We start from the raw sequence: 27,923 nt of genomic DNA on the forward strand, positions 1-27,923 counted from the left end.
AACAGTAAAGCTTACATTTAAAACGCTAATATATTGGATCTTACAGGATCAAGAAATCCCACTATTGACATCATTGATTTTCAATGTTAAACAAGCATATTCAAATAATGATTTGCTTTTCAACAAATACACTCGAAAATTGAAGTTTAAACCAACATTTACTGATTAGTAATACCACCAAGGGCGCTTTTAAGCACTAACTAGTGTGGAATTATGGAGTTAAGCATGTATAGCCGGGTAATCCATTTTAATTAATTTTTGATCCGGAGCATGTCCCCACTTATACCCTTGATGTCGCAATTTTGTGCAAAATAGGCTTTAGGAAAAGAAAAAAAATACTTTCTTCATCACATGTTTTTAAGTTTTTGATTGAACTACATGGCTACCTGATCTATAGTTTATAATTATTAATCTACTCTGTACGTTTTTAATCAATTGGTTTTTCAATCCATAACTGACAGAAGTATGGAAATCCTAGTTAAGAGAAAATGAACGACAAGAGTTAAGGACTAAAGGCACCCCCTATAACCTACACCGGTAAAAGCACTAAAGAGAAATTTATGTTACAAATTCATTTTGTCTTTTTCGTCAATACTGACATATTTAATCGATGCATTAACGGACCTGTGTCGGCGTATGTTCAACAAAGTTGTGGTTTTAGCAGATAATTTATTTTTATCAAGTATAAGTTTTTTTTTAAGCCCCCCCCCTCCCCCAAGATATCTTTTTATTATAATATTTAAAATTTATAAACCGATATCGGACACTTCGGTCACATGCATAATCCTAAAACACAAAATTTGCATAGAGTGAAACATTCTTAGAATTACAAACTAATAACAGATCTAAAGCATGTCCCAAGATGCAAAAAAACCCAACTGATAGCAACCCTTAAAGACTTCCTGAAAGATTACGACAAGAGGAACCTATTCGACTTGGCTGCTTAAATATTTTTAGTCTCATGGAATAATCTTTAATGCTCAAAACCTAAACGAAACCGATTATACACAAACATTCCAATGTGCAGAATTATATTGTACAGCCATTAGAATAAAACATTGATAAGTGCGTGATTAATAAACACTCATTAATTTTGGTCGCAAGTTCTTTAACGCAGCCCTGAGCTTCTCCAGACATTATGACAGCGTCGTCCTTAATAAATTGCGAAACATAACCCACTAATGTAGATTTCTTATTGTACTACAGTTATTGCCAAGATCAAAGAGATGCTGCGGACATTATTACCTATATATTACAACGAACGTCATCAGTAAATTATCAGATCAAAAATACCTATTTGTTTCGCTCTGATCATGGAAGTACAACTTCAAACCGTATAAAGTTTTAAAACCATGTCAATTTCACGTGTTAGTTCCAGTCAAAACAATGTGTATTGCCTCAAATCTTTATTTTCAAGAGATCAATGCGGCTGTTCCTAGGACCTCCCTAGTTGGGGTTACACGGAACAGCCGTCGAAATGACCAAGATTGTCTATCTTTAGGAGAAACGATCTGTAGAAATACTGGGCTGTTAGTAAAATAGAAATAAAGTTCTTGTTTTTGTGAATGTTGCAGGATGACCTATTCGGTCTCGAAATGTTGTTTGAAATATGAAAGCCTCCGCTATCGCCTCGGCTTTTATATTTCAAAACAACATTTCTCGACCTCGGAGGTTATTCTGCAACATTTACGAAAACTCGTAATTTATTTCTTTAAAAATAATTGCGAATTTACAGTAATAAGGAAAACAAGGAAACATACATATTTTGATAACCAAAATACGAACAATGGGAACAATTTTTTTTATCAAAAGAAACAACGCAAGGTAAAAGATATGCTTGAACTAACTGTAAAATCAGTTATTGACAGCAAATATTGTTTCTACTCAACTTGTATGAGAAAAAGGTAAGTGTTTGCACGGAGTTGATTGGGTGTATACAAAACTCTAAGGTTAAAAATTGATTATAGGTTTATTGCATTGTTTACACCGGGACTGTCAAGAAAGCAAATATTTGACATTTGAGTTTAAAGATTAAACAGACATATTGAAATAATAAAGTTTATTATCTTCTTTTTTTCAATAATTAGTAAGCGATAAAGTCTAAAGTTAACAAACACTTAATATTCAAACTTTCCATTTCGGAAATGCAGTACCATAGTACTAAATTTTAAAATTAAATTTAAGGAGATATTCCTTTTTCGTAAAGGAAAATGAAAGAAACATGCATTTTTGTCAAAAATTAATGAGGCAACACATTTAAAGTTCGATCAATATATGATTATTTCACAAGTCGGTTATTTCCTCCAATTGATTAAATTTGTTCCTTTAGCCTTTGAAATCCACTGACTTGTGAAAGAAGTTGTCCAAAAATGAGAAGCATCAAATGCGAACTAGAGATGTATAGAAAATGATACGTATTTATGAGGGTTCGATGGCCATGACCATATCAGACACTATTGATCTCTAATTTATAAATGTTATATACAATATACATACGGAGGTGCCTAAATTAAGAACGTAAAAAATATGGATATTTTTTTTTTTTATGTGATACTTTTAGATACACAAATTAAAGCTGAAAATTTTAGGGAGATCTGATGATTAATGTATGGTTCGGCGGGCCTCCCTAAATGTAAAAGTACAGATTGAAGTGTAAAATATAAAGGTTTTAAGTATTACACATGTATGTCTAGGTCATATTGAAGTCGATAGTCGGGCAATAATGTTTCTTCGTATCGTCGGCTGCTCTGAAGAAACATTATCGCCCGGTGTGGATACATGCAGGTGTCACTACAGTATTACATTTTACAAAATTGCACAACTTTACATACAGATTAAAAATTCAGAACGAACTTGCCTCATTTACAATTTTCTAGCAAAATACACACGGGCATCCAGCAAAGCGTGAGACTTTGTTTACCTCGAAGTTACACATGTGCTTGAAAATCAAGCCCGGGCCGTTTCACCCCCGTCCGGAAACAACACGCATCAAAAATTCAAATGACCTTGCATTATTAGAAAAATGGGATAGTTAGACCTCTTACACATTGTTTTTCATCTCATAAAAAAATCAGCTCCTGTCGCGTGCGGAAACGCCCCGAATTCAAAGAATAATTCGGGAATCATTTTGCCTCAGCCATGTTTTAACGTGAACCTTCAGTGAAATACTGTTATGACACCTGCATCAGACGATGCTGAGCAGCCGCCTTTAATTCCCAGGAGAACACCGATAACTTCACAAAAGTTGGAATGTTCGGAATTCGGTGAGTCGTCAATCGATCACCGTCTGATTTTCATTGTCGGTCGATTACGTATCAGTCAGTATTTACTGAATATTTACTTGTAACCATTTAAAACAATATAAGCTGCAATTTTCATGTTGAATTTTTTTTTTACGAAGATGTTTTTTTCTACTAAAATGACAAAAAATATCATGGTTTTTAAATTTCTATTAGCAATATTTTTGTGGGAAAAGCCGTTGAGAAGCCTTTATTGGAGCAAAATTGAATTATTGTCGTCCTGTACAAAAATTGATATGCTATATATTCTTTAGAAGAGAAATCCTTTTTTTGGCAAAAATTAATGATTTGTTCAAATCTTATTTATCATAAAAGTTTAAGTTACATGCATGCAGAATTATCATGCTAATAGCTTTTTGCCCAAAATAAAATTAAAAAAAAAATACAGCTCATATTGTTTTAAACATAGCTTCAATTTATTGACAAAAAAAGAAAAGAATTGCAGCATGGCGTCTTCCACCTGTCCTGATCGTCTGTTTTGTATCTGAGGATGTGGAGCAGTCGAAGCAACAAATAAGAGCACCGATATCAAAGTTTGAATGTGTATTTGTGATCGATTCGTCGCTCGATCATTAAATGTTGAAATACAAATTGATTTTTACCCCAAGTAAGTCTCCAGCATGGGGTCGTCCGCCTGGTCGCCGGCTATCGATCGATGGACTGTAGGTTGATGTTTAACTGAATATGTATACGGTCGGTCGTCCATTAGGCTAATTGTCAGATTCGCCCAAAGGAAAAATTTCAAATGTCAAAATGTCGATCGACCAACGACAAAAATCACAAATTGTCGTCCGATGGTCGGACAGTGATCGAACGTTATAACCTGGTCCAAGAGAGACAACATATGTCGGCTAATAATAAAATAGGTCGATATTATTCAAGAGAAAGGCTGAAAAAACGCTCAAAGTTGCCCGAACAATCCCACTTTTGCCTAAAAAAAACGACAGCCGTTGCTCACATCCTGACATGTGACTATGGTTAAATATGTTACATGAAGAAATCATTATGTTACACTTACAGAGTAAAGACTTAATGTAAATTTTGTGCAGATGAAAGTGTAAACTTTACGAATTAAAGTGTAAAATTTCCACATTAAATTTTACAAATAGGAAGACATAAAAGGGGGTCAATAAGGCGCTAATATGTTTCCGTATGATATGTCTCTCATAGATTACATTTTTATTATTTCTATAGGTTAAATTAATTGTTATAGCCAAGTAAAATACCTGTATGAACTCTCAGAAAATGACAGCAAATATTGTTTCTAATCAAATTGTATGCATTGAATCGAAGAGAAAAAAGATAAGTGTTTGAACCAAGTTGTTCCGATATCTACAAATAAGCAGCATTTAATTCTAAGCTTTATTGTTGTGTTTACACAGAGAAAGAAAAAAAAGAAAGCTAATATTTGGATATTGATTTTAAAATGTTAAACAAATACTTTAGATTATGAAGTTATTTCAAAACTGATTAGTAAGTGATATAGGAGCTACTAAACAAATATTTCCGAAATGAAAAAAAAAATAATCTCTCGAGATAATCTAACGTGTTAATTAGATGTAAAAAAAAAAAAAAAGATATATTCCAAAGTACTACATTTTGAAGTAAATCAATTCGAGTATGGCAAATTGACCTGAAACAAAAATAGAGTGTACGTTACAATGTTAGGGGGAAACCGTTGCATGTTACAGGTCTGTAGCCCCCGGTCTGAAAAAAACTCAGAGGGACGACCCAGTAGCTTTAGTTCCGTGCATGTTTAAAAGTTGAAAATAACAGCTCACACTTAATCTCACTAGTTTGGTATGATCAATGCTATTTCAAGTTCATTCTGTACAAAATAAACAGCAGATCCTAAATGAGTACATGTAAATTCTGTCAAAGAAACAATGCAAAGACAAATATTCCAAAGACTCTGGCTGTTTTGTCGATGACCATTTTGGCCATGTAAAGTGTTTGTCTTTTTTAAGACTAGTATCAATCACAAACTATGACCAATTGATATTTTATTGATTACACTGTTTATATTTGTGTCACATTTTTTCTGATAACTCGGTCCATTCAATATTGTCATTTATTTAAATGGACACTGTTCGCCGTGTTTGAAAGAGCTGATTCCAATGACAACACAATTTTTGGTGCCAGTTTATGTTTCTTTATTATATAGTATTAAATATGCATTAAATATTAAGTCCTAAGGAAGGTAAACATATTTGTGTGTGTCTTTTACATAGCCAGCAAGTGAATATAAGAAACATGTTTGGCGTTACGTGTACGTTGGAATCTGCAATTTGGTATGTTTATTAGTGTACATACGTTTAAAGGCCCGTTATTATAAAAGTTGCTGACGTAATGTACACATTTCCTTTATTAATAAAACTGGTTTATATCTAATTTTCAATACCTGTAACATTAATATAAACAGTCTTTGATTTGATGTTTGGATTATCCATTGCAAATTGATTCTTAGTTCTTAGTAAAATGCTACTTTTAAATCAGAGAAACATAAATGTCAATGTTAAAGCTATGATATATGGCAATAGAACGATGTTCACTCCAAATATTTTTCAGCACATACACAATCCAAATCAAACTAAAATGTATTATAAATCATACGAAAGAAATATCCGAGACCGGGTACATTGAACGCAGATATAAAAAAGTTGCACGTATACGTCGTTGTGGTTAAAGATATGGATTGTAACTCAGTCAGTAAAATGTTTAACAGAACACGTCAAATTCAAACCGAACTATATTTTTCAAAGAAAAAAAATGGCACACTCTTGAATACTCGTATAAACCAAAAATACCATGTAATCAATCCTTTTCACTAGATTCACAACAGTATCTAAAGATGTTGATGATGTCTGGCAGTAGCAGAATCAGACCTACTAGGCAGAGCATGCCGATACCCACTCCCCCAATGGCAACGGCGCTCGGCCGTGCATCATACACGCTGATAAGGCTCCGTGTGTAGGCACTGGTCGCCTTCTTGTCCACAGTCAGTTCCTTCTTGATGTCCTCGATCCATTCCTCAATGGTTTGGTTGAGTAGAATACTGTTTGCACTAATAAAACTAACTGAAAAATTAAGGTATTGATATCCTATCAGGGTTTTTTTTCGCTTATAATATTCTGTCGTCATTCTACGATAACAAATGTTTAAAGCAATATGAGCTGTATTTTTTAAATTTTATTTTGCTGCATTTTGCTGCAAAAACCTGTTACAATGTAGTATGCTTAGTCTACATACAGCTTTTATGAAAAAAAATCATTAATTTTTGTCTTATAAGGAAAATATAACACTTCAATTTTTGTACAGGATGACAATAATTCAATTTTGCTTCAATTAAGGCTTCTTAACGGCTTTTCCCACAAAAATAAGGCTAACAGAAATTAAAAAACCATGATATTTTTTGTTATTTTTGCAGATAATGACATTTTCGTAAAAAAAAAATCAGCTTTAAAATTGCAGCTCATATTGCTTTAAAATGATATTGACTTTAGACAATTGCATCCTCGCTGGCCAAGGGTTTCTGCAAGAACGTTTTAATGCACAGTGAGTTCAATAAATAGGATTAGTGTGAAATGTTACACATAGATCAAAATTATTCGAAGGTAGTAAATCTTTAGTTTATAAGTTCATACCGCTGTCGATACACAATCAGGTTATTGCACCGTTTCATGCGACATGTATCATGAAGGCTCAAACAGAGAGATATGTTTTGCATTTTTTGATTGGTCTAACAGTTTCAGTAAACCCCAATCAAAATCAAGGAGGAAAATCCCTATTTTTGAAAGCACGAGATTGCGAGGGTTCTTGGGGAGCGGTGCGGATCAGAAACCATAGGCTAGCGAAGATAAGACAATTGCGACAGAAGGCCTTTTTATTTGAAAAAAAAGACACAAACAGTAACGATACAGCAAATCTAACCTGTACATGTCATTGCTGTCGTTGTCCAAGCCCCGTTTACACAGCGAGTCATGGATTCGTTCGAACTTCCTGTGTACCCGGTTGCGCATGAGTACAAAGTTCGGCTCCCATTGGTTACTCCGTCATAGAGCTTGTTAGCATTTGGAATATCAACAGGAATTGGACAATCTACCAAAAATGCAAAACCAAAAATATTTACGATTTTAAATAGTTTAAGTGAGCAAAACAATTCCCTATTTTTTTCTGTTTAACGATCTCTGATCCTGATCTATGTCCGATAACTCTCAATAATCGGGGTTTGTTTATTTATACCATAAACCAGCCTTCTATATCGACATAAGTTGGTAATCTTGTACTAGTATTAATATTACAATCAATGTTTCAACGAAGTTTTGTTGTAAAGGTTCAACGATATTGTACTACAATATTGCTTAATAGTATAGGGTTCGAGGCACAAATGCACAGATACATTTTCCCTGAAATTTGATCTCAGCTTGAAAGTTTATTCCATTATATATCCATTGAAGGTAAATGTGCTAAATTCTATCTTTTAATTAGTTTTGTATGAAGTAATATGAGATAAAATAAACAAGCATACCCGTCGAAGCACAAGTGCTTGCCATAGAGGACCAACTTGGTATACAGTCATATGTTTCCGAACAAGGTGACCCTGTCAAAATATATTGTTAAATTTTTGTTTTAGATCAATGTTCATGAAAATAAAAATTAAAATACGCAAATGCTTATCGATTAGCCACCATGTTACAATGGAGGAAGTTCTGACATTCAGTGACCCTCTAGTTTTGCTTCAGTCAGTTTCGTCCTAGATTGATAGATATTTATTCTATGACGTATTGTCACACCGATATATCTCCTTGTCTGCCGTCTTTTATGTTAAACCGTTCAAATGTCTTCTTAAAGCTGACATGAATTCATAAATACGCATTATTTCCCTTTTATCTCCGATTACCGCCATATTAGTTGTCGATTTCTATTGTTCTGCTCATCGCTACACACCCCCTATATAAGGCCGAGAGCACTATTCATGCTTCACCGCATTCAGGAATTTCATACACCCGAACACGTTACCTTGGACAAAAGACTTGTAAAAACGCGTTTTGAACAAAAATAATATGACAACCACTGCACTGGCAAGATATATCCAATAAACGACGAAACAAGACAGACTGAAATCAAGGCGCAGATACTTCGAAAATTCCTCAATAATTGTAGACCGTTTTTCTGAGTATGTTATAATATCGCACATGCGCGAACCACACACTGTGGCAGATCGAGCAATGTCAATTATCGCATGGACTTTAGAAATGGGGCGTTTTTGTAGGAACGGGTGGAAACGTTGTTACTTTCTTGGATTTACTATCATTTAGCTACTGTGTTGGATGTTGTGTCGCCGGGGTTTTCAAGAAGATGCAGACGTTATGCACTCTGTATGAACGACACACGTGTTCAATGTGCATGCGAAGTAAGGCAGCACTGTCTGCGCAAAATAATTCGGATACCTTGGACATCCTTTCAAAGAATAAACATATTTTGTATTTCATTGATTGTTGTTTTCTTTATTCTTTATTACTATAATGTGTAGTTCATGCATTTAGAAGTCCGTGCAACGCGAATGCTTCGATCGGAAAGCAACCGACCGTAACTTTCTCAACCGGTATATATACCCCAGTGGCAGTAATGGAGCGATCGAAAACTAATATGGCGACCAAATGCTTTTATTAATTCATATCAGCTTTAATGTAATTGATTTTGAAACAAGTTTGGCATACAAAATCAACGAATAACTTCAAACAGTTACACCGCCACACGTGTAAGTAGTTTAAAACGACGCAAATCCGTCTTAAAATAATGCGTCAAAATTACAGAGAATGGAAAGTAGAAAATAACTGAATAATGGATTAATCTTAGCATGGTGACTACACCATGTTCTTTGATGGGAGGCAGCTACTTGAAATGTGTATTATTAAGAAATGTATTTAGTTCATTCAAGTCAAAGTTAATAAACTGAAGAGGGATTTGTCTTTTAATATTCGATGTAAAAGAGAGTACCGTTGAAATCAATGACCTTGACCGTAACTTCTACTACTGTATCTTGCTGGTTGTTGGTTCCAGCTCCCCATATACCGCCCACATAAATCAAGTAGCCAATTGGATTTGCTATTGACGGCCTCCATAGCAACACTTCCGTTTCCGTGTAGGCGTAAATAATGGCGCCATATGAATCCGATGTTTGGTCAATCATAGCACTCCCTCCAGCATAAAATGTGAAGCCGGCATTGTTACCACTCAAAGCTTTCATCTAAAGAGCAATAATTATCTGCAGAATATATTACTGTAGATGTGGAGAACATTACGGTGTTTTTTATTTTCACTATGTTCACGGTTGTACTATTTTCCGCGAATTTAATAACATCGTGAATATTTTAATAGTTGAGTTAAATAACATGCCTTCCCCTCCCCTCCAAAAAAAACCCCCGCGTACTTTATGTAAATATCAGTTATATAGTATTGTTCCGTAGCAGCTGTTTATTAAACTCTTTTGCTAAAATAAGACCATTTTAATTCGCAAAATATAAATAATTTCAGTATTATTTCAGTATTTTGCTCAAATAAAAATGAAACAAAGTAATGAACAATGTACATCAATTTATTCTGACCACCAAAACACAAACACATCATCGTAATTGTTGTACAATTGGCGAAAATTAAATGCCAACCTTTTCAAAAGCGCCGACGATAAAGTCCATTGCATATACAAGTCATATAGCATGAGTTGGCATAATTTTTGATAAGGCGTAGATAAATCAATAGTGTGTTTCCGGTTCCCCGACCGACCCTAAAAATATGCCCCGACCCTTACCATTTTATCATCGATATATAAATCCGGATATCAACGATTCCAGTTTTAGTCTTAGAAGTTCCAATCTTAGTCACATCCGTGTTTGAGAAAACACATACTCTACACCAATTTAAAGATTTATTTTGACTGCGATTTCTTGTGGAAAATGGCATCGTGCTTGTCAAGCACATTATTGGCAATAACAATTCGAAAGTGTCATCACCAGGGGGTTAAAAACTTGATGACAACGGTAAAAAACGATGCATCATTGTTCAGTGTTTTTGAGATGTACCACGACGGGCCATCTGACTGGCCTAAAGGCAGCAACACTTCGATTTTGTACTGGCCAAGTAAGCCACATACAAAAGACACAGATCCATATGAGGTCCAAGGCAGTGTATCGGTGGGAGATTTAGTTGGATTTCAGTGTCAAGTGTCAAGTTTCAGGATACACAGGAAGGAAGACCATCATTAACAGGTGAAAGTAAAGAAAGCAAAAAAGATTCATTAGATGGACCAAGAGACCGTCATGGAGGCACCGGAGAGAGATGATGAAACAGAAGAGTCGAATCAGGAGGTTTTAGATGTAGATGAACACAGTAATTTATCCAAACCAGAGCTTCAAGTCATGGAAGAGCCAAAGTTTGCAGACTTCCGCCTTACTACAGCTCAGCATGCAAGAGCAACAATTCTTTGTGTAGAGTATTATACTCCAAGCATGTGTTAACCAAATGACAGAAAGTTTCTCTAGTAATCATACTCAGCGAATTTGATTATACTTGTGGTGCCCCCATCATGCCGCCACACCATTTATTGCATGGAGTTGTGATGACGAGATCTCAAATGTCATGTGCATCCACTGTTGAAGTAACATACTACAGTGGAGACATTGGTAGAAAAGACACATGTTGCCATTGTGGAGCAGAAGGAGGCGAAATATCACAAGATTATAAAAAACAATATAAAAGTGTTCTTCCTCTGTGCAATGACTGCTATACTCTGGGAAAATTGCCAGTTGTAAGCCGCCCTTTTGGCAGGAAAAAAATAAACTCGTCTTGTTTATTGTTGTTGAAGTGAAAAAAAAATAAAATGTTTAAATAAAATAAAACGTTTTCCCTACCTACCTACCCTTTTTTTCAAGCTGGTATAGGAAACACATTATAAATTTTTTGGCTTATCGTAGATCAATGTTTACACTTTCTGTATTTACGCTATTTTCCAATACCAACTAAACTTCGTATGCATAGAAAATTTGAAATTGGGAATTCAGAAGGGATATAAATTTGCCGTTGATGTGTACGTCTGCGTACTGAAGCCTAGTGGTACACGCGGCAGGGACGAATACCGCCTTTATTCCTTTTTCTTCAATGTATGTTAGTAACCCTTTGTCTTGGTGCGCTTTGTAAACATAAAAAAACAGAGGACCTGTTTCAGAGGTAAATCACGATCATCGCGCACCATGTACGGCAGAATTACATTTTTCACAGATCGCTTCATTGTCGCAGCGTTGCTCCCGTGGTAATCACTGTGATGTATATCTCATTTATTAGGAAACCGGTAACTAAACCCCGGGTTTACTTTCTGTTTACTTTTTGAAAATGTGGGTCCACTCGGAGTTTATTTTGGGTTTACTCGAGAAATGCTTTTGGAGTCAACTGAAGTGAACGCACTGAAGTGTGAAACAGACCTGTATTTTATCTTATCATCCTATTTCCTGTGATTCCTGTACCTTGTATATTCTGAATACACATGTATCATCTGCTTTCAGGGTATACTTCTGATCGGGGTTTACTCTCTGCGTCCACTGTGGGTTTACTTGGGGTTTACTGTGGGTCCACTCTAGTAAACCCAGAAAGTAAACCCAGGGTTTAGTTGGGGTTTACTTTCTGTCAGGTTGGGTCTGATCGGTACTGTACGGTAAAACGCTCAGCATATTTTTCCTGGGACTACCCTGAAAAAGTTTTTGGTGCTGCGTATCGTGCTTTCGGTTACTTCTTTCCCCAAGTCCTCACTATAATGGCAGGCAGCTTTTGCAGGACCATTCTCAATCGCATAACGGGCCATTTTGGCTGTAGTGTATGCTCCGTATTCACTGCGTTTTATTTTTCTGGGGTGATGGTGTTTTCCACTTCAGTATTACACAGAGCAGTGATTTGTGCTTCTTGAATTGCATGTTTTCAATTTGTGTAGGATCAGGCATGGCTGGAGCATTGGGTGTTCGATTTTCTAATTTCCCTTGTCTTACCCAGTTTAATATTTGGCATCGTTTTACTGAATATTTACAACTATAGCATGTGAACAATGTGAGCTTCATTCACCGATAATTATTTACGGGAGGTAACTCTATCTTTGTATATGTTTATCAAAATGTTTATTGCCTGTATTTATCGCCTTTTTTTTATTATAAAAAATGATTTTCCGTGAAATTAAAAGCATCACGAAAGGTAACAACTCGGCAAACCGTGAAATTAAAGACCCCAAGAATAAAAGACGTTTACAGTATAATTTACACGTTCAGATTGGTTAAATAAAAATGCTTTTGTGTTTGAGGTTTGTGTAGGATTGGAAGGTTGGGAGAGGGGGGTGGGGGAGATAAATATTCGATACCTGACTAGATTTATCAAAATATATGACTTATGTACATGTATGCCATTTTTATTCAAGAGGACGGTGTAGTATCAAGTTCAAACTATATATATTCACTGATAAAAATTATTTATATACAAAATCGAGAAATGAAGTTTCTCTGATATCTGTCAATTCATGTAATGTTAATGTTAACCTACTTCTACAGAAACCAGCATGGAATCGAGGCTGTAAACCGCCTTCAGAGGGACTCGGTCCACGGTTGGTGACGCAACATCTGCGTTATTTTTATCCATGACAAAGGTCCTTGTGAACTGGTTGCTACATAGAACCCAGGCTTGTATATAGAGGGTTGCGTCATAGCTCTGTACCTCTTCTGTTCCCCAACCATCACGAGCACAAAATACGTAATTACCTGAAATTTCAAATTTCGTACTGCCAGTTACACAATATAGAAGTACTGTGCCTATGCAAACTGTAACATTACGTAAAACCCATCAAGTAGTTGTAACAAGTAGTAGTAACTGTTGTAATATTTTACTTGACAATACGTGCACAGGAAAAAAACCGGTGTACTAGTAAAAGGGCGGTCATTAGAATGATTAATTTCTTCAAGACGAAGAGTTTTTAAGAAAGGAAAAAAAAAGACATTAATTTTTTAATCTTTATACATACGGATTATATTTTATTTACTAAGGTAGAGTTCACGGAAAAAATATTTATAATCTAAAACAGTGTGATAACAAAACTTGTGAGTACACATTAGCAATTTAACAGATACTAGTATCCATCTTTGGACGTAGTGTCTTAAAAAGTAAAATTCTTGATACCGCCAGGTACCTCAAATAGACACCTCCTTGAAAAAGAAAAAAACAAAAAAAAACCAACCAAACAAAAAATATATCAAAACAAAACTAGATTTAAGAGATACAATAAACAAAACCAAACAAACGAACTTTTGTTAAATTCCCGCATTGTTTAAAATTGTCTTCATACCTATATAAGACAAATAAATAAATAATACTGAGTATGTCGGTATCTGTTTTCAATCGGTCTATTTCTTTTTGTGCTTTTTTTCCCTTTTAACGTAATTGTTGTGCATTTTTGTGATTATTTGAACTTAATCGCTGTACTTTTTCTTGTTCTGTAACAATACAATGAAAAGAAAGTTCTTTTCAACCTTATAACAATATTTAGATAGTTAATATTTAAACTAATCAACCGGTTACTTTAACAAAAGAAAGCAGCTGGTCAATAAACATTGTTTAGTTTAATGTTACAGAAGTAAGTGGTCATTGTTTGGATTGACAAGTTAATAAATTTACTTTTGAATCTTATTAAGGGTTTTGACATGAATTTTTTTGGGTAAATGTCGCATTGTATAGAAACACAATAAAACCCCACAGTAGCAACTTTTTGTAAACAAAATATCAGACGTTAAACAAAAAAATAATATACTACGACAATATATATTCTACAAAGACTGAAAAATATCGTCCAAAGGTACCACAAAAGGCTGAAACCTAACAGTGTTTCGACCTATTCTGATATAAAATAAATATTTATTAATGTATATACAATTCCTTTCAAATGAACACCAAGTTCTTGTGTAGAAAGAAAATGAAAAGGTTCAAAGAAACTCTACTGCATATAATTGACAGTGAAAATATTTTATCGTTTATTAGAATCAATACATCTTAATCGTTAAGTTTGCGTCATTATATATAGATTTCTGCAGAGAAGTGCATGCACAAAAGCAGGTGTCTGTAAGCCTTCGCTGTATTGAATTTATTTTAATATGATTTCAAGCTATTAATGCAATAAAGTTAATATTTACACATATGGCGAAGTCAGACTTACACACAATGCCAATTCATTGTCAAACAATGGCTTTACGGTGTAAGTGCGAACAACCTAGTCTAAAAGTCACCTCAATAAAAACCAGGGACGTATATATACACATCTACTATCGGTTCCGGCAACTATCAAAAGCACTCGGCGATGTATCGCAATACCTCATTTGAATTTCGCATAGGCCAATTAAATCATCCAATATCAATTCATAAATGCAATCAACTACATGTATATCGATACAAAACTGTTTGATCTCAAACTTATTCTAAGATGCCTGGATTCACCCTAAACTGGTCACAGTTGGGACGGAGTTCTTGAAATCCGCATTTTAAGATTATACATGTATTTTACAACATATGGTTGATTAAAGTATTGATGTGTCTTAAATGTATGATCTGCATTTAAGTATGGCAGTCTCTCTTTCTCGTGGTGTTTTTGTCAGCAAATCTTCAGCCGAATACCAATACTTTCCTGATGGACACCCGTACGCATCGTATGAGTCAAAAATGCAGTATTGTTTTTCAAATACGTAAGAAAAAAGGAAAAACTAATCTGGCAATTTTTCATAGCAACAAAAAAAAATCCAAAATAATTGACAGAACATGGCTCTCTGTTTACTCATTCGGTATAAATAAGCTTTACATTGACCCTGTTTGTTTGATTTTTTTATTTAACTTTTAAAGTTTTGTTATTTATAATAGCATAGCTTATTTACTTGCCTCTAACCAATACTCTGCTTTCATCAGAGCCCGGCTAGAAAATACAAAAGCATCCATATATTAGTAGTAAATGAATATGTAACAAGAGGGATTAAAAAAGTCGAACACAAAATTTATATTACTGACTGGGATTCAACGAATTTGAAATTTTCAATAAAAAATGTCTCGTGATATTTTAGAAAGTAAACATGGCGATTGCAGAAGTTTTGTTTGCAGTAAGTATATAGGTCCTCTTATAAACGTACAACGTTTTTCGAATGTTTGTAACTTAAAAAAATTCAACAGAAACACTCCAATATATACTAGCGTCGACTACATTGGACACGATAAACACATGTTCTAGTCCGGTGTGTTGCTATCGCGGTAACATGGGCAAGGTTCTTTACTCTTCTTGTGTTATGTCTCCATCCAGGGGTTAAAATAGATGACTAGCACATGGGACGGGCTTGCTATATGAATGAAAAAGCTTTAGCATTGTAATTTGGCAGTCTACTTGTCCGCTCAACAAAGAGTTAGGATCTATGGCCTGTACAGATCTTACATATAAAGCATTAGCATACATATAATATAAAAAACTCGTTCGAGGCAATTTACTCTGCAAGCGAAAGTATAAATCCTACTATATTTATCTATTATAATGGCCATACATTTATTTTTACCTTTTGGCAGAAAAAAAGAAAGAAAGATATTTTTTTAAAAAGAAAAAGACAATTAAAAATGAAAAAAACGAAAAGAAAGAATCCTAGAAAAAAACATTACCGGAATATCCCGAAGCGGACCAAATCCGGATTTCCTGATCGTCGTACGCGAACAAAGTTCCACAAATGCTTTGATATGACTCAGACACAGAATTGAATGTGACTCCTGTAATGTGAAAAGAAAATATACAAAAACGTGTTATATCAAAGAAAGAATCTAATAAAGAATACACGTACGTATGGAAATTTTTAGCAGTTGTTAGATTGTATATATTGTATTGAACAGTATAACCAGGAGTATTCCCCCTTACCCCCTGCCTCTGAAACGTAACCGTTTGACATCTTCAGCTGTACTACTACAAGATCAGGGTATCTGCTAAGTCCATGTGTCACGCTCTGGTAGCTGCTTGCTACATGTATAACATGATTATAAGATGACACTATAACACAGGTAACTACATGTTCAAACCTACGCTACGCTTAGATCCTTGTGATATTTTTTTCGTCATTCAAGACGAATACATGGTCGTGGGAATTTTCAGACCTTAATAATTAATTCTTCTTTAAATTTAAAGATATAGGAGAATATCAAAATTCAAAAATTAATCGCTAGGATATATATTTACTAAGAACTTTTTAAAGAGGCTGAATGGTCAATCTATCAACCATCAGATCTTCCTTAGTTTTTAAGATATGGATTGTTAAAGCAATATGAGCTGTATTTTTTATACCCCCGCAAACGAAGTTTAGGGGGGTATATTGGTTTCACCCTGTCCGTCTGTCCGTCTGTCTGTCTGTCCGTCTGTCCGTCTGTCTGTAGACGCAACTTTGTCCCCCCTATAGAATTTTTTATTACTGCATGGAACAGTTTGAAAATTTGTTCATATGTTGAACACCATCTGAAGATGTGCACCTGCAATTTTTTTTAAGATCAGACAAGATTTAATGATTTTATGACATTTTTCATTTTCCTTATTCTATATATTGTACACTAATGTTGAAAAGTAAGGGAGGTAATCCTTACAGATTTTATTAATTAATTAATAGAAAACACTCTAAAATATTTTTATATAAATACATCCAGATGGACTTTTTTGTCTTTATGTCTTAATTAATAAAAAAAAATTATTTTTTTTAAGTATTCTATCAACTGACAATGCAAAGTTTTTGTTTGTCAATGATAAATTCTTAGGAGCTAATGAGAACATCAAAGACAAGTGTGGCTGAATTCATTTGTCCCAAGGGAGCCATTATCTGAGCCATGGTTCAGATGGAGCATGTGTTTAGGGGAAATTGATAATCTGTAAAATGGGTGATGGTTTTGGGGCTATTTTAAAACTGTTTCATGTAAACCAAAAGGTCTATCATTATAAGGAAATAAATAATATAATTATTAATAAAGAAGTTAAACTATTTTTAGAGGTTGTTTAAATTTATTTGTCAAGTAATTTGATGAAGTGACCCTATTGGGCATTAATTTAAATGAAATTCAAAATTACTGATATGATTGTAGTGTTTTGGCAATTTAAAATTGTTAGTAATATTAAATTTTCTTTTTTACATATTTTTACATAGTATGGTAATTATGGTAATGTTTTGGGAGTTTATTAAATTTAACAAGCTCATCAAAGAAAATCATAATCCTATGGGATCAATTTTCTGATATGGAGTTCAATTGTGCCATAGGAGAAAGTGAGGAAAATTTGAAACAACTAATTGCATCTGTCAAGACTCTTATAAGAAAGATATTGAAAGTTTTATCAACAGAAGAGCATTGCTTGGCTACCGGTATTTCTATTCACTGCAAAGGGAGGGGTTTTTGTCATTTTGTTGGTTTTTCTTTAAATCAATTAAATTAAAAAAATATATCATCAAATACATACATTTGTAAATGTATTACTGTTATAGATATATATTTACAGTGAAATTCTGACAATTTTGATTTTTCTTTGTTAACTATTTTTTTTTTTTTTTACAATTCTAGAATTTTTTTTTTTATGTGTTCCAAACCTTAATTATTATTCAATTCAATTATTTGTCCCATTTGAAATTAGCCTAGCGGGGGTATTAGTCCCATTAGGACAGTTCTAGTTAGAATTTTTTTTTTTGCTGTAAAAACCTGCTAGTACTATTAGTCTGCATGTCAATTAAACTATTATGTTGAAAAGGTGTGAAAGAATAACTAACTTTCGTCAGAAGAAAGATTTCTCTTCTATGGATTATATAGCAGATCAATGTTTTAGTACAAGACGACAACAATTCAATTTTGCTTCATTTAAGGCTTCTTTACTGCTTTTCGAATAAACATATGGCTAACAGATTTTAACATCCATGATATTTTTGTCATTTAAATATTAAATAACATTATTCGTAAAAATATTTCAGCATGAAAATTGCAGCTCATATTGCTTTAAGTTAAAAACTATAATTAAGAAAAGAAAAAAAAAGAATAAAATATACTTTTTGAATAAATGTATATTTTTATATGGAGCTCTTCTTTTGAAAGGAGATAAATACTGTCTAAAATAGCCATGATCATTGAGCCCTCTTAATGACCATAAAAACAGTATCTAACATGTTTAGGAAGATCAGATGGTTAATTTGTTGATTATTCATTTTATTTAAAGTATATTCTAGCATTGATGGAAATCAAGATGACAAATATCTTAAAAACAGAATCACTTACAAAATAATGGTTACCCAATCTATTATGTGAATCAAAACATATTCATATAAAAACTGATAACCAGTACCCAATTACATATAATAATCTAATCATGTAAGCGCTTTTTTTAAAATTATGCAACTTCCATATTGCAATGTTAAACTATGATCTGGTGAATTTTTGAACGTCAACCACGTGGATTTGTAAATGTCTCTATTCTTAAAGTAGAGGAGAAGAAACCGATTTACATACTTATGAAATTGAGGGTATTATTTTCTTTTCAGCAGGAAGACTGATGTTATATAAAGAGTACATGATTGTACAAAAGTAGTGTTAAGCATACAATAAAAAGATAAACAAGAACAAAAATTAAGAAAAACACACTTATTCTACAAAAAACACAACAAAACAACCCCCCCCCCCCCCCCCCAAAAAAAAAAACACAAAAAAAAACCCCGACAATTTGACTTGAACATTTCACATTTCAAGGGCTTGGTGAACGTTTTTAATCTTTGAAAATATCAATCTCTTTGAAACGAGGATCTGTACATGAAAAAAAGTTAGAAATATTCTTTAATATTTTAAAGAGCCTAACTTTAGGAAAATGAATGTATGGTATAAAAAAAATCGAAGGTAGATTTGATTTGTGATTTGCTGACCACTGTTTTTTTTTTCGTTCATTGAACACAACTGATTATAATTATAATGATGACAATACGTACATGTTGAAATACTCGTGGTTCCTGACATGGTAAAGTTGGCCGGGGGAAGATCGCACAAACCCCATACTTTGATTCTGACCAGCGCCTGTGTATGCGTTGCTTGGTAGGGGCCGGTAAACAAAGAGCCACCTATGCATTACATGTAAAGATACATTTATAAATACAAACTCAATCAGCAGAAAAACAAACGAGGCAGCTGATTATTTTATTACGATTTATTCACTATTAATTGGATTTATTTATGGATATCAAAAATGAAACCTTATTGCTGCTTAAGGTACTCTGATCACCAGCCTCAAAGTACTTTATTCATCATAAAAGTGTTATATTTCTTTTACACTTTATAAATGAAATGAAATAAAAGGATTTTTTTAGATGGTATCCATACATTTTACAAAGTTATTGCAAATATGCATACGATGGATATAATGAAATAAACGACTTTGAAAAAAGAGTGAGTGCACCAGTGGCTATAACTCTTTACCAACATAAAACTGATAAGTAGTTCTCCATGAATCCACTACGTCAATCATTAGATTGTGTAACTGATGGTAATACTAACACTAAAAACTAATTAAAATTGTCAGTTTAAAAGTCAGATTTATGGTACGGAAAAACGAAATCCGGATAATTTAGAGTTATATAACATTGCTGTGCATTGTAACGCATAGTTTACCCATACAAGATATACAGAATTCGAAAAGTAGCACTTCACATGAACCGTTATACATGTCTTTATATGCACACTTGTGTCGTACCTGTATAAATAACCACTCCTTGGTTAGTATTTTCATCTTGGAGAGGGACGAAAATCTTTACATGGAACTCGTTGTAAATATAGACCACGCCCCCATACACATTGTAACTGTCGTCATCACGTTGTGAAGAACCGGAAGCTGGGAAAATGTACTCCTTTCCGCTTTCTTGAACTTTGACCTGCACGTCGACCTTTGCCGGTATATGCCCTAGAGGGTGTGTTATTATCACAGGGCTGGTCGACTGGGATTGAATGGAGACCCATGAACTGATATACAGTGAGTTGATTCCAGTGAATAGAATAACTAGGAAATCAAATGTTATTCAAATCAATCGTTAAAAACATTAACGAAAAACAATAATTATTCGTATTTCATTCACTATTATAGAATGAATGAAAGTTCAGGTGAGTAAAAAGTTAATTAATGAATACAGAATAACAATTGGACTTTATTTAAATATTTTTGTTTTGAAGAGCAAAGGACTGTTTTCCCTGAATTATCTTCTGTTTGTTATAAATGAAACTGCTGTTGCCTCTTCTAATTTTTTTTTAAAACAAACATTAAAAAAAATGGTAAGGGTTCAAAGAAAATTATCTAAAGAAGTTATGTACAAAAGAAAGTTTTCATATCTGCTTTACCATTATAAAATTCCCTACCGATAGGGTTTGTGGAAAATCCACACGTACTAATATATAAAAGAAAATCTATTTAATGGAAAATTCGACCGTTAAGATAACGTTACGAAAATGCAAAGAAAAAATCAAATCATGTGGCACAAAAAAAACATTAAAAAACTATAAGGGTTAAAAAAAAGAAATTCATAAAGGAAGGTGTGTACGAAAAAAAGTTTTCACATCTTCTTAATTGTTATAAAATATTTCATTTAAAATCCTACCGATACGGTGTGTAAGAGATCCACACATTCTTATAGATGAATAAATTTATAATAGAAAATTCTACAGACCGTAAAAATAGAGTTACAAAAATGCAAACAAAACATTCTAAAGGCACCAACAATCTTTTTTTTAGGTATCAATAGTTAAATCTTTTTTTCTGGAAATTCCATGATATTAGTTTGTACAAAATAGTTATCTAAACAGTTAAATAGTTGTTAAATACCGTTGATTTTACCCCATACTCTGATTCAGTATGTATTTCATACATAATATTAACACATGAAGATGGTTATTGAATATCTCTTAATGTACACAGCTAGCAGTACTTAATTTTACAAGACTGCTGATAATGAGTGCACTTGGGCTCTTGCTTTTGTGGGTGGAATTTTATTTCTTGAAAACGATCGTCAATAATGTATCCACTTTTTCCTACAGATGCATTAGAAAATGAACCGATAATCACATCGGTAATTCTATAGAAATCGTTAGATTGCATACGGGATAAAGAGTGTTTGTACTTTTAAAAGGCCGAGGCGATAGTAACCATTTTAAGACTTTCAAATAATATATCTGTACAAAGAAATAGAACAGTGTGTTAACGAGGTCATTGAATATCCATATTTCTTGCATGCATTGTGTCAATTCAATTGCATGGACTCGGTTTTATTTAACTTTAAAGGCTTATATGGTAATTTTAGAGAACTTTCCACGAGTATCAATGTTGTGAGACACACATCTTTGAAAATTCTTCTTGAAGTTCATCTGTTGTACAGGTATTGTCCGCACCCTTTTTTGTAGTGGATTATGAAAAGCGGTCATTGATTTTTTTTTTGAACTGTTTTTACTTAAGAACCTTCCGATTAGAATCCGGACAAGACAACTTAAGTAGAAATAATGATGTCTGCCTAACACGGTACCTAGAATTTTTCGCTAAAATAATAGGTACTCCGTACAGTTAAATGCTTGTTATATGCAGTTAAGTAATTCAATGACTTGTTTGACTTAGATATTTTTTAAACACTAAAGACATTGAAAAACGTGCATTTAGAAATAATTGCATATGGAGAGTTAAGATTACAAAATTTGTAAAACTATTAACAGTGTGTCCTCACATTTGGGGACTTTATGACCTCGAAATCTTTAGTATACGTAATTGTTTTACATCTGGAAAAATATTAAGAGGAACGTATTCAAATTTCTCATGGAAATTTATTATGAAAAAATTGACATCTGTCCTCAATCCAGAAGTCACTCAGAATACCTTACAAATCCTTTTTTCAAAGTAATCATTCGGGTACTATTCGAAGCAAATACCCCGTAGACTTGTGACTCGTTTCTTTTTGGCCTCATATTGAAACCCGATAAGTTAGAGGTCGTTTGAACACTGAGTAATCCAGCAAAGTTTGAATGGAGGATATCTTGGGAGGAAGTATAGCACTTCTTCATTCTACAAGATTGTTGCTGAAGAAAGCAATAAATTATTGGAATTTAAACTTTCATAGGTGGAATTGTAATTGAACGCCAATAGTTTAAACGCTTGTCCTGTGAATGCATTAAAAGGAAATTTATTACCACATCAGATATTTTTTATAGAAAATACAGACTAGCATACGGGCGCTTGTATGTTTAAGAGGCCGCGATCAATCCTAAAATGTTTCTGGCATTTTCCAGATGCCTTTTAATTTTGTCTTGCGTTTACGCTTAAGATTAATTTAAAAAAGCAGAAATAGGAATATCGTGAAACGTGTAACACTCATAATACATGATTATATTCCGAATCACAGTGAACGACAAACTTGTAATACTTATTATACGTACATGTAATTTTATCTTAAATTAACCTTTGTTTTCTTATTGATTCTGTGAACATCTTTGGTACGAAAACATTTCTAAACAGTTAAATGCCTGTGTGATTGGAGTTCGTTTACACCAGACTATTACAGAGGCGTCAACAAGGACCTCAGAAAACGACATGTATTGTTATCATACAGACAGAGTGTCATCATTATTGAATGTAAACAACCAGAACTACTTCGATTTATGAGACCACACATTGAGTATTTGAAATTCCATCAATCGAAGGCCATTAGTTCAGCTGCATTGTCCTACCTATATAAGAAACGATAATTTTACTATGGAAATTTTTTGGAATTTAAGTACACATGGAACAAAAATACCATATTCGTGTCAAAAGTTCAAGAAGCTATTTGCATGCTCTGGGTAAAAAAAATAACACAAAATTCCTACCACTGGCCACATTGCGACAGTATACATGTCTAAGCATAAACGAGATCCCATTTTATGTATGTACATGTACGGTTTAGGAAATTTGAGATTAATATTCCTTGAGTATTTAGGATGTTGCAGGAAACACAGCTCAATCTTTTTGTTAGTAAAAGCTGTCGTTGGTATACAGGCGTCTTCTGCAAACCCGTCTTTATATAGTTTAATAGTGTAAAAGGTTTCCTTGAAGTCATAACATAAGTTGTTTTGTTTTTTTCATTTAGATGTATTTTCGAATCCGGTTAAGATTGTTTGGGTTGAAAAGAAGCTACCAGAAATATTATTTGCTGATTTTTTTTATACTTACCTTACCCACACTATCTTTTGAATATTATTATTTCATGTTAAGCGTTATTCAAATGAGAAACACCATACAATTATCAAAATCACTACTTCCTTAATCGGGATAAGATGGTTTGTTTATAGGAAGGTCTTTTATCAACATTGTTCCTGAGGAGTTAACTCATTTTTCTTTTCCTTCTAAGCATCTTCCGTTAGTTTATAAACTGGGTTAATAATATAAAACAAAGTAGGAACATTGCAAATAAATTGTCTTGATACATGTCTAAATCCGGTAAAACCGACATTATGTTGAACTTAAAAACTCCTATGTAAGTTGTTTGCTGCTGAATTAGAGATAACCATTACTTTTATTCGAGTGACATAAACTCGCGAGTAACGTAATAGCCGCGAATATCTTTCTTTGCGTTAATTCACCATCAAAAGTATTTTCCAGACTTAAGGAAAATATATCTTGATTGCACAAATAAATCGCCTAGAACAAGATTGTTTTTCGGTAATTCGCGAAAAGAAGCCGTTGCAAATAAAGTATCTCATAATTCGGTCATTTATAATCAGTAAAAAAAGGTTACACAATGCAACTAGGTCTAACAATGCTTAGGGGAAGTGAAAGTTTTTCTACATTTAAATGTTGATGTTAATTAAATTGACGCATGGGTGTAAAAATGCAATATAGTGATGTTTTAATTAGCGATATTTTTTCCCCTTTAATCATTTTTAAAGCAATTACAAGTACAAAAAAAAGTAAATTAAACCTTATTGGATTTGGTCTAATTAGTAATATGAGACCTGCTTTAAAATATTAAGCTCTATTATAAAGTTTGAAATATCAAATACCAACGGTATTTGACTGAAAATTGAACATTTATAATTAATGATCAAAGCATGATTCGCTACAAATTAGGCAAGACCTCATAGAAATGCTTCATCAAATGTCTTTAACGTCATATTTGAGTAAAACACTAAAAAAATGTATAGAACGTGAATCTTGCTTTTCATCGGTATTATCCTATTATTCCTCAAGTAAATATATCAAAGGAAAACGTTTCGGAACTTTTTCCTGCGTTTGCAACGATCGTGAAGTTGCGGATGCACTGCGCTGGTACTATGTACATCGTTTGATCTAAGTATTTTTCATGCAGCTATGGCAGTTTAAAATAACAATTTTCTTTTTATTCAATTTAAATTCAATGCTTTGTCATAATAATCGCATCTTTTTATTTATTTTCACATTTTATCGTATTGAATTTTTTAGGATACGTTTATGAAACATTCTTTTAATGATGAATATATGGTTCAAGTAAATGATTCCATTTTTTCCCTTTCTACTCTGTACTAGTTAATGACCTACCATACAATGATTCCTCGCCTAAATAATCACAAAAAAGATCTAAGAATATTACCACGTAAAGTACTTCCTAGATACAAAGACAAAACTTATTTGCGGTTAAGGGTTGATATATGTTGATGGTTTGTGGGTAAAAGTATTCCCTTACTATAAACGTCATACAGCATGCACTACTAAACGTGTAAAATCAAAATATGCGTGCTAAAGATCTGATAATTATTAAGAATTAAATCGAAATTGCGTGCGTTTGAAAAAAAAAAAACAACAAAATAAAAATAGTTTCTGTAGATTTAATATCTGATATTTTTTTTTTCAAAATAGGACCATACATGTAGATTATTGCAAATGTTCATTTAGAATTGAAAAAATAACTTACCGAATATGAGAACGTTGTTCAATTTAAGATGCATTCCAGTTTAATATGTTCTATCAAAATATTAAATGTGTTTTTGAGATCATGATCAGTTTAAATAGCTTTCATATAGGTTTCAGAATGATATATCTGTATTTCGTATTGGATAATTGATTGTAATACTAATTGCCTTGAAGTATAATTATAATCTATTGTGTTTTTAAATAATGACGTTAATTCAAAAGTAATGCTCAATAATAAGACCTTTTATCGTGTAAGGCATTCGTTTCAGGAGACTAACTACTTTATAGATATGGTTTATATGAAAGAATTATTTGATAGGTAAATATTTTAAAACTCTGGTCTAAATTATTATTCATAGCACTAACGTACTAACTAAGAGTAGATACTTAAGGAACCTTAAGATAAAGAAAATAAAAACGTCATAGTCATTGTTCATTGTTTGTGAGAGGTCTGGAAGCCAAATTCATGACAGGTTTCTCCAACGTCTGTTACACGTGCGACGAAATGAGAACTACACGTGTTTAAGAGTAACATGATTATTTCCTATTTAGTTGAATCATATCTGAGTGGACTCAATGAAATTAATATATTTTTAATAGCTAACAATGAATTTGTTTTATTCAATTTGAACCAATTTATATTATTTTGCGTTTTATTTCATATATTTAATTAGATATTGATTTTAAAGAGTAGCGGAATTATATATTTTTTTGTTGTATCAATGATAGATGTTAAGAAAGTTCGGTTTGATAAAATCATGTTCAAAATTCTAGAGATTTTATATCATTTTTGTATGATTTATCATTTATGAATTGAAATTACTACAACGTTTTTCTTAATTGTGTATTACCAATTCATTTTGATTGGCTTCCTTCGCAGTCTGATTCCTTAATTAGCCTTCTACATAAGTTCAATAAACTTATCAATACACAGCAAAAGTAATTTGAAACAAAAGACCAGTTAAATGCCCTCAGTTTAAAATAATCATTAACAGTTGAAATTTCAAGCAGTGTAATTCCATGTTTTCAGTGTGTAAATTGAACGGCATGCATATGCATTTTTCAGTAAGAAATGAAGTCTTTTGACGAGACACATTGCTAAAAGAGCATTTACAATTTTAAAAGCCTAATTTCTATGTTTAAATTTGTGATAATAATACCTTACGTTTTTTTTTCTTAGACTTTTTGATATTAAACAATCAGTTTCTGTTTTATATTACTGTACAAATGATGAAATGCGATATTTTTCACGTGCAATCTTTACTTTCTTGATTGCAGATCAAACTAAATCCAAAGAGGCGCCGACATACACGAGGGTTGTCCCAAAATAGCGTAGACAAGTAACGTTTTTAATTTAACCGAAGACGCAGGTAATAGAACCAGTGCTGCAAAAAGTTCAAATAATTTGCGTTGAATTCGACATGCTGCACAATGTCTAAGCGAAAAGTTAGGGACAACATAATGAAATCAAAATTGCTTTTCGAATGAAAAAAATCAAATTATAAACTCATTTCAATTTGTTTTTAATTCTAATATTTACCTAGAAAATGTTTTGACTATCAAAAAACATACGTCATCCTATAAAGCACAAAGTAGTTTTTCTAACAACCCTCGGAGAGCTCTTCGATATATATTTTCTAGACAATAAAATTCTCAAACGAATCAACAACTACTGCACACATGCATGTGCTTAAGGACATGACCCCAACCGCCCCCCCCCCCACCCCACCCCAACCGCCCGAGCTAGACCCCAGGGTAGTTGACTTTTTTTTATATAGAAATTCCTTTAAAGGCATGAACACATGTTTCATATCAAATATCTGAAAATTAATTGAGAATATCGACTATTTAAAAGAATCCTAACCTGCATATACATGTAAGAAGAGGAAAGGTATGCCACTCCGATAGGTGACGAAGTAAACATTTGTTGGTCACTTTAATTTGGTACGATAACATCCGAGAAAATCGATTTAATTCTATTGGCGCGCAAAAAGACTCCTTGGAATTTATCCTTCATGAGTGTACATTACGTCACTGAAAAATGTCGACTTCCTCAAAGTTATCTAACTTGTTTTCGGAAAACTCGTTTAACATGATAGAGTAGGTTTACAGAAAAACGTTATACTATGTTCATTTAAAGCATCAGATGAGGAAGAGATATACTCACTGCGATACTATTGTCCCCTGTCGGTTGGATATATGAAGCGGATACATGCTTTATAGTATAAATAGACGAAGAGGTAATAATATAAACAAACCGGAGTGGCTTACCTTTCCTCTTTTTTGTATGCAAGGGGGGTGGGGGTTACATTAATCGTTTATTTTAAGTTAGTTTTTACATATTTTAAATGGAACATGTTATGTACATGACTGAAAAGGAATTTCTATAAAATTGACAATTATCCCGGTGATGAAATTCAAATTCATTAAAAGAAGGTACATGTAGGCAGGGTTCTGTCCTCAAGGACCTGTGGTACTGCAGTTCTCGCACGTGTACGAATATTTGTTTTGTTAGCGCGGTACCCGCTCACTGCTAGGAGAGTGAGTAAGCGACCAGCGCACTAGGTTTCGTTTGTCATCGAAAACAAGGTTTTTGTCTTGCTTAGATTGCCGAATGGTTAGAGAGGTGG

General features: G+C 33.2%; 1 protein-coding gene across 1 annotated transcript in view; it reads right to left on the reverse strand.

The window, feature by feature from the left end:
• Window positions 1-5,322: 5,322 nt before the first annotated feature.
• Window positions 5,323-27,923, reverse strand: part of LOC128171227 (uncharacterized) — a 230,622-nt gene continuing 208,021 nt past the window's right edge. Inside the window, exons 2-7 of the mRNA XM_052836973.1 lie at window positions 16,008-16,112; window positions 12,876-13,090; window positions 9,300-9,549; window positions 7,828-7,899; window positions 7,230-7,397; window positions 5,323-6,376 (exon numbers count right to left, since the gene is read on the reverse strand). Coding sequence (XP_052692933.1) covers window positions 6,114-6,376; window positions 7,230-7,397; window positions 7,828-7,899; window positions 9,300-9,549; window positions 12,876-13,090; window positions 16,008-16,112 — 1,073 coding nt within the window. The 3' untranslated portion in view covers window positions 5,323-6,113. The remainder of the gene's footprint in view (window positions 6,377-7,229; window positions 7,398-7,827; window positions 7,900-9,299; window positions 9,550-12,875; window positions 13,091-16,007; window positions 16,113-27,923) is intronic.

Source organism: Crassostrea angulata, chromosome 2 (genome assembly GCF_025612915.1).
Source record: "Crassostrea angulata isolate pt1a10 chromosome 2, ASM2561291v2, whole genome shotgun sequence".
Taxonomy (NCBI): Eukaryota; Metazoa; Mollusca; class Bivalvia; order Ostreida; family Ostreidae; genus Magallana; species Magallana angulata.